The following is an 8,110-nucleotide window of genomic DNA, read 5'->3' on the forward strand; positions in this document are numbered from 1 at the left end:
CCCTTTGATTTAACTATTAAACCCATTTGATTCATAAAATTTCAAGTGAATTCTATTAATCATTTTCCTTCCTCGTCAACTTTCATTTATTTCTTTTAGTCATTTTCCTTCTTCGTCAACTTTCATTTATTTATTTGCCTATGTATCTAACTATACAATATATACCACATTATTTGAAGACGTGGCAACTCTTTTAATATTAGAAAGTTACACATTACCCCGTACAAACCTAGACCAACCATTTTTTTACTATACCCAATTCAAACTTGTTAGAGTTTCTAACGAGTCTCTCTTTCTCCAAACTCGTATCATGAAACTCTTGATTAACCAATATTGTAGTATTTGCCAATAGTACAGCATTATTCTAAAAAAGAAATCATTCATTTTTAATAAATCTTCACGTATATTTGCATATAATGACCGATAAAAGCATAAAACCAAACCCCAGAAATCCACTTAACTGGGTGAACATATATATTGCTGGTATAGTTAATGCTCCAGGAGTTCGAGTTCAAGAAATTCTTTACAATTGGTTCGAGTTCAACACCTATTGTTGTAATTATTTTTATCAACTTCAGCACAAAAATGGAACCAGGCAAGAATCACCTGATATTTTACATAAGCAACCGTTTTCTCACAGAAAACACCAGTTTGTTCCAATTATTTTCTTACTTCCGAATTTTCAGCAACGTACCCATGCACCACAAAGAAAATATTGCCTTTCAACTTTTAAGCAAGGAAACTATCTAAGTACCCATAAATAGAAGTTTAAGAACACTAACCAGAAGGAAATGTTCGCTTTCGTAATAGCAAAGAATCTAAGCCACAACCTCTTAATTTCACTTTGCAAACAAGGCATGTTCACTGCTGCAACATATATTTAAAATGCTAACAGCAAGTCTTCCACTTTCAATAAACTCTATTATAACTGATCCACTGAGCATCTGATAGCTTTTGGCATTGTTGTGCATAATCCTTAGTTGGAGACTTTGAATAGGAGGGGATCTTCTCCCCATTGGTTACTCATGGACGATGACATCTAAATAATATGCTTTTGATTTGTAACTTTCATGCTATATATGAACATAAGGAATATTCTTCTGTCAAAAAGTTTCAGTGCACTCACCTATATTATGTTCAAAATAATACACTAAAAAGAAACAGTAGCACTGTATGCTTTTCTTTCCAATTGGCAAACCATAATCAGTGAGGACCTACATAATGGAGCAGGCAACAGTAGTGTATTTAGCATGCATCTGTACATGGAAAATTTCCTGCATCCTACAACTAATTATACAATCAATGCCTACCATATGGCTCAACCAGCAATGGAAAAAATTAACCAAGAACTTCAACAGCCTAGGATAGATGTAGAAAATAAAGGGCAATAGCATCCAAAATTTCATATTGTTATTCTAACCAATAATGGATAGCAATGATCTTTTTCGTAGCTGGGCCAGGAGTCATTGCCATGCATGAATGCCTGATGATGCTTCCAAACTTCTGCATTATAATTCTCTGTTACACTGAAAGACAAGGCATTTTGTTTGATTGTCTCAAGAAACTTATCCAATGAATTGCCTCTTTTAGGACTTAAAAAAATAGCTTCAGAAGGTCCCTCTTTTTTCAACAAGAACCTGATGATTCGAGCAAGGCCATTGTGGAATTCCTTAAAGAAAGTGCTGTCAAAATGTCATAACAAAGAACATAATTTTAAAAAGATATATTTTTTTAATACAAACATAGAAGTTATAAAGATACACTTGGCATGCACATGAGAAATCGTACAAGTGCTTTCTGTTGACTAGTGAAGAAAACTTAGCCATTTAGACATATCTGGGTTAGTAAAAAAGTGTAAGCAACAAAAAATTCTTACCCAATCACCTCACAAACTCAATTATAAAACATGACGTGTACAATGGAAAGAGGCATCTGCCAGATAGATTTGAGGCTGAGTGCCATGTACACTTAAAAGGTTGGACCCATAAATGACTAACGCCCAGCATCAGAAACTCAAACCCTTGTCTTTGTCACTGGGCATCAGAAAGCACTTGGGAAACAATTTCAATCAATGAAGGAAAAATCACCTGATTCACATTTGATGATTTTCCTCACTCTATAAAATGATGAAAGCGGTAAGACAAGACATACATTGTAGCAACCTAAACACTTTAGAAAAATCAGACTTACCAGTCACTTGCAATAATGACATCAAAAGCATTAGAGATATTTGATATTTCTTCTTGATCCCAATGCAATGTCATAGAGCTCACTCTTGTAGCACCAAATGCTCCAGAATTGGCATCTATATTACGCTGAATATCTGGATGTCAAGGAACTCTGAACCTGAATCCAAAAAAAGTCAAGAAGGAAAAAAGGAGAAAGAGGAAGGGGGCGGTTGCTTGTTGCTATAAATAATCTAAAACATGCATGTTAGCAATTGGAGAAAAGGAAAAAAAATTAAAAAACGAAAAAAAAAAAAAAAAAAAAAAAAAAAAAAAAAAAGAGGAGGAAATGATGGTACCAAACAGTAGCTTGATAACAGAAAGTGTGCAAATAAAGACTATTAGAACTGGACAAAAAAAAAAAAAAAAAATAGACGACAGAATGAGCAGGGATTGGTCCAGATTGAGAAAGCCCAATGCCATCCATAAACCCAACTCTTGAGCAGGCCATCAACTTAAATTCAGGGCCACTACTGAAAATGGTTAAAAGCAACTTAAGGCTTACACAGATATTTATCTAGAAAATCTACTTATCAGAAAAAACTGTAATCCATCGAGACAATCTGTCATTCATGATTCTCCTCCATTAATCCCCTCAAGTAGATACATGCAATCCACAAAGCCGCACATGGGTCTTTCTCTTGCTCCTTCACCCAAACTCCACACTTTGTGTAGGACAAGAACTCTCCCATGTGTCCCACCATGTTTTTCTACTCCTCAATGTCCTATCAGTTGTCTTGGCAATTTGCATTATTAGCATTATTTGATTGGTAAGTTACAAACACATCCAGTGAGTCTTGATTTCTTGAACTCACCCTCTGCCTTATTCTTACAAGAGGAAGAGGTGTCATTTGAACTATAACTCATTGGCAGAAATTTATATTATTATTCAATCTAAGTTGAAGAACGGTATCTCAAAACAATGTCCATAGACTTTGACAACAATTGCACATATCAACCAACACATACCATCACAAGATATAATAGACTTACCGAAAACATAACTGCTCACTTGACCAAATCAAAAGGGAACTATCAACTAACCTATAGTTGAGAATACACCTGTCACAAAAAAAAGAAAAAAAAAAGGATACAATCAACAACTTGAGGATTTCCATCTGATATTACAACTTCTACTGCCTCCGTGATTGCAGCAATTACTAAACCAGCTAAGCCATAACCTGATCCAAGCTCAATAACTCTTTTAGATCTGGAAAAATTAGGAAAATGCAGAGAAATCTTATAAAAAAAAGTAATTAAAAAAAACAGATAATGCTCCAGAGAAATGCTAGCAACTGATACAAAACATGCATGACTGACATATGCAAGTGTAAATTTGAGACAGACACGTACCATTACTTTAAAAAACTGACAGACCAAAATAATAACAGTTTTACTAACCTGAACATGTCTGCATGTGACAAGCAAAAATAAGCAAGGACTTCTTCTGAAGGCCAATGACCTGTACAAGAATTTGTTAAGTACAATTTTAAGAGAGAGTGACAAATACAATGACCAAGTATATCAGCAGTTTTTTTTTTTGATAAGTAACCAAGTATATCAGCAGTTATATAACCAAAATCTGTGCAAGCAAATAAAGCACCAAAACTTGTAACATCAAACATAACTGGAATGGATGTGAAGAAAGAAAAGCAGGAAGATTTTCAAGGTCAAAATTCATACATCATTACAGTTTAGTTTACAATGTTATTCCCCGAAAATTCCTTCAGGTACAAAACATTTGAGACAAAACCCAATCGATTTTATTCATTTGCTCTCTTTTAACATCAAATAGAAGTAAAGCAAATAAGCACCTATCACACACCAACACATGATGAAACAAAAAGCATTTCCAGAATTTAAGAGCAAGAAGGCATTGTTGAATACTTTTTTCTTTTTAGTGGTAAGTTGCACACAAAATGGTTTTGAACCCAAAACTTCATCCTCCACCCTTTCTTATGGAAGGAGGAAGGGTGATGCAAAACAGGATTGCAAAATAAGAAGAAAATGTAAAAGGAAAAACCTATGCTTCACTGCCTTAGAGTGCTTGGAATCACCACCAAGCTGATGAGAAAATTTCTCATTGAAATTTTTTTATTCAAAAGCACTATCTCAAACTATTCCTGGAGCCTTTATTTTTTAATAGGTTTCAAGGATTACATCAAGCCTTATAAAATCCTCAACTACAATAAAGCCCAACTTCAAAATTCAGAAATTTAAATTCCAAATATAGATTAGGTATCCCATATAAGTAAAAAATCTGCGACAATAAATTCTGAAATAGTTTTGATTGTGCTCCTTGCATCAGTTTCCCCTAGTTTGGGAAAACTCGGCCTCAAATTTTTAAGTGCTTAAGGTTAAGAACATTTAAGTTTGACACTTGCACTCTTGTAGCAAGTTCGGCAGCATTAAGAAGAAATAAGCCTTCTGCTCCACCATATAATTAAAGTCATCTGAAATGATAAAATCAATTGTTGCAATCAGTATTGCAAATGTCACAGCCTCGTCAAGATCCTCGGGAAGTCATATCAGGCCTTTTCATTTCATGTACCGTGGAGGGTTGATAAGTAGCAGATATATCAAACTCATTCTCCACAACATGTGCACTCTTCTTGACTCTCTTTAAGTTTCTCCTCCTCAAGTAGTGATTCTTCAACAAATTGTATCAAATCTAAATTTGTTGGCACTTGTATTACTCTTTTATCAGTAGGTTTTGATGACTATTGATATTTCATCAGCAAGATCTCATTACCAACACTATTGTCTTTCGTTTGTGAAGTTGTGGTTTCATTGCTAATGCAACCGATCATCCAGGAAGAAGACATTAACTTGATCTACACAGATAAGTCATGGAAGACTTTCAATATAGCTTCAATTGATACTAGAGTAGGCTTAGGACTAGAAGCTGCACGAACACTTATCTTGTCTTTTTTAAATTGTGCCATGTAATCAGTAGTAGGTCTATTCCCCTGTCTCAGACTATTTGTTTGTACTATAAAACCACCCTAATAGGGTTGGATCACAGCTTTTAGTGGCGACTTACGATGGTGGACAGGTAGCTTGTTATGGGTCCATCATTAGCTATGTACATAGTTTGGGGCACAGGTGGGTTCACGGTTTAACTTTTATCGGTTTTAACTCAATGATGGTGATGTGGGTTCAATGGTGGCTTTGATGGTTTTGGGCAGTGACATGGGGATTGGAGTATGCTTCCATACCAAGTTGATGTAGAACGGGGTTGCAAAAATAAGAGGAAAAGGAAAAATGGGAAAACCCTACTCTTCACCAACTAAGGGTGCTTGGAATCACCACCAAGATAAAGTAAAAATTTTATATAAAAAATTCATTGGGGCTCAATCTTGTAAGTCTCCCCAATTCCAGTCATGTCTCTACCATCAGTTTCTCCCAACTTGTTCGTAAAGCCTCCTTTTAATAGGCTTCAAGGATTACATCAAGCCAAAATTTCATCCCATAAAATCCTAAACTACAATAAAGTCCAAATTCAAATTTTAAAATTCAAAAATTGAAGCCTAAATTCAAATTCCAAAATTCAAATATGGATTAGGTATCCCAAATAAGTAAAAGAACTGAGATAATAAATTCTGAAATAGTTTTTTTGAGCTCCTTCAATCAAAGTATCATAACCAAAGCTCATTGGTAGGCTATAAAAAATTTGACCCTAGATTGAATGGAATTGCAAAAAGGGTGGTTTAACCATACCAAGCTATGCCTAATTAACTGTGAAAAAGCTTTCAAGATGTTGAGTTGGGAAGCTGACTACAAAACATGAACTTGGGCTTAACATTCTATGATATGTTGCTTCAAATATGAGAGAAGGACTAAAGAGGAGTTTTGTCCATTTATTTATTTATTTTTTAAAAGTGAAAAAAAAAAGTCTACCAACATAACCATTAACTGTAACTTGAAAAAGGATAAAGCCAAGAAAAGTGAAACTATAATAGAAATCTTGTTTTATAAGCCTCATCAACTCAATGCTTCCTTGCAGTTCCTTTCCGCAAACATAGCATATAAAGCTTTGTGTAGCTAATGCCTTGGAAAATAGCATATTCAATGAAACTCCAAAACCAATTTTCAACAAGTCATAACAGAAAAATGGATTACTTTATCAAGAGACAAACAAAACCATTAACTTGAAATAGATATAAAACAATGACTAACTGCTCTTCATGGTTGTTCACACCAACTGGCCTTAAGGATTTACTTCCTCAAATAATCACACAGCCATTTTGAAACTAAAGATTCTCAAGAGACATTTAATCAATGAGACTATGAGAGAAGCATACACCGAATGATCACATGTGAAGAAGGGAGGTCATGATCAGTGAAATCAAAATATCTGAGTTCCCCATTTTCAATGTGAATCATGCAAAATCTTGCACCAAAATCGAATTCATGTTTCTATTGCCAAAGCTCCCCCTCTATACAAATGAAATCACCCTCCCTGACATTTTTTTCAGCAGGGTCTAATGAAAACAGTCAAAGGTGAATCCTGTCCTATATTCACCAAATAATCTCTCAATTCAGCAATTTCAAAACATGCGAGAATCCATACTTCCCTACAATGAACCAGAAATATTTCTCACCCCTTTCTAGCAACTATAGAAGAATATTGAAAACAGATAATAGTGTCGAACTAAATAATTTAACAATAAAATACCAAAATTTTTAAAGACACCCTTCTTTAAGCACAAAGCCTAGTCCAAGAACAAGTTCGTGTACAACGAAAAGAAACTTACAGACAAGCCCAGTGTTGTCAACATTGTATCTATTGCAGATCTCAAAATCACCGAGGTAAGCACGTTCCTCCACTCTTTGGCTGTATAAAGTCCAGACATTAGAAACATTTTCACACCCCAAAACATGCAAATTTAATGTTAGCACATTGTAATTATACCTTAAACTAGAGATACAACATTAATCCAAAATGATAACCGCACACCAATACATAGTATGAATTACGCGTGTGCGATCCACTTCTTTCCATTATTTTCAAAAAATACAACAAACCCACTTTTGATCTATCCTTCACTATGCACTGAGTAAGCGAAATGTGTGTATTTAAAACAAAATAATGGCTGTGACCAATCAATCTCAAAGAAACTTTTACATATAACTACAAAACACAATATAATATGAAAATGTTGAAATTGATAAGCAGAAAAAGCAAGAGAAACTCACGTGAGAAAAAGTGTGGGAGCTCCTTCAATGGGCAATGTGTAGCACAAGCGAGCTTCTCTAGGTCTAGGGTGATCATCTGAGCCGGAGAGATTCGTTTCTTCAACGGCGACGGCGTCGTTTTGTTCCACTAATTGACAGGGAATCAAGTTGAAGCCGCGCGTGGTCTTCCTTGAAATGCTCTTGATGCTCGTTTCAGATTGGCCTTCTTCTGCAAGCGAAACCAATAATCACAAGGAAGATTAGGATTTGTAAGTTGAAGTTACTAACTAACATAACGAGAAAATTAATTAATTTAATAATTAAAAAAAATAGAATATCAAAGAGAGAGAGAGAGAGAGAGAGAGAGAGAGACCAGGAATATGAGGAGGGGGCCGACGAAGAAGGGCTTGGCGAAGGATTTGCCATCTGAGGGACGCGGCCTTGCCAGTGGTTCTACGAGTTTCCATGGCAGAAAGCACAACTCAAGCTTTTTCCTATTCGCTTTATTATCATGTCCATGTAATATATACATATATATATATATATATTTTTTTTTTTTTTTGAGAAACATGTTCATGTAATATTTGAACTAACCAAAAGGGCATGTTTGGAGATTGTGATTGAAATAGCACTTTTATTGCTGATAATAAAAGATTTTGTAATGAAATGAAATAACCATTCTTATTCATAAATTTGGTTATTACAAC

General features: G+C 34.8%; 1 protein-coding gene across 2 annotated transcripts; it reads right to left on the reverse strand.

Annotated features, from left to right (window-relative positions):
- Positions 1–576: 576 nt before the first annotated feature.
- Positions 577–7,904, reverse strand: LOC115950945 (calmodulin-lysine N-methyltransferase-like). Of its 2 annotated transcripts, none has more exons than XM_031068229.1 (7): positions 7,777–7,904; positions 7,425–7,629; positions 6,983–7,062; positions 3,627–3,687; positions 3,320–3,435; positions 2,191–2,323; positions 577–1,682 (listed from the first exon to the last, which is right to left on the reverse strand). In XM_031068229.1, the coding sequence occupies exons 1-7, from the start codon at positions 7,868–7,870 to the stop codon at positions 1,403–1,405; spliced, it is 969 nt and encodes a 322-aa protein (XP_030924089.1). In that variant the 5' UTR covers positions 7,871–7,904; the 3' UTR covers positions 577–1,402. The 2 variants fall into 2 exon arrangements, with proteins under 2 accessions (XP_030924089.1, XP_030924088.1); XM_031068228.1 differs by having other exon boundaries at positions 7,425–7,632.
- Between the last annotated feature and the right edge of the window lie 206 nt (positions 7,905–8,110).

This window comes from Quercus lobata, chromosome 6 (assembly GCF_001633185.2).
Source record: "Quercus lobata isolate SW786 chromosome 6, ValleyOak3.0 Primary Assembly, whole genome shotgun sequence".
Taxonomy (NCBI): domain Eukaryota; kingdom Viridiplantae; phylum Streptophyta; class Magnoliopsida; order Fagales; family Fagaceae; genus Quercus; species Quercus lobata.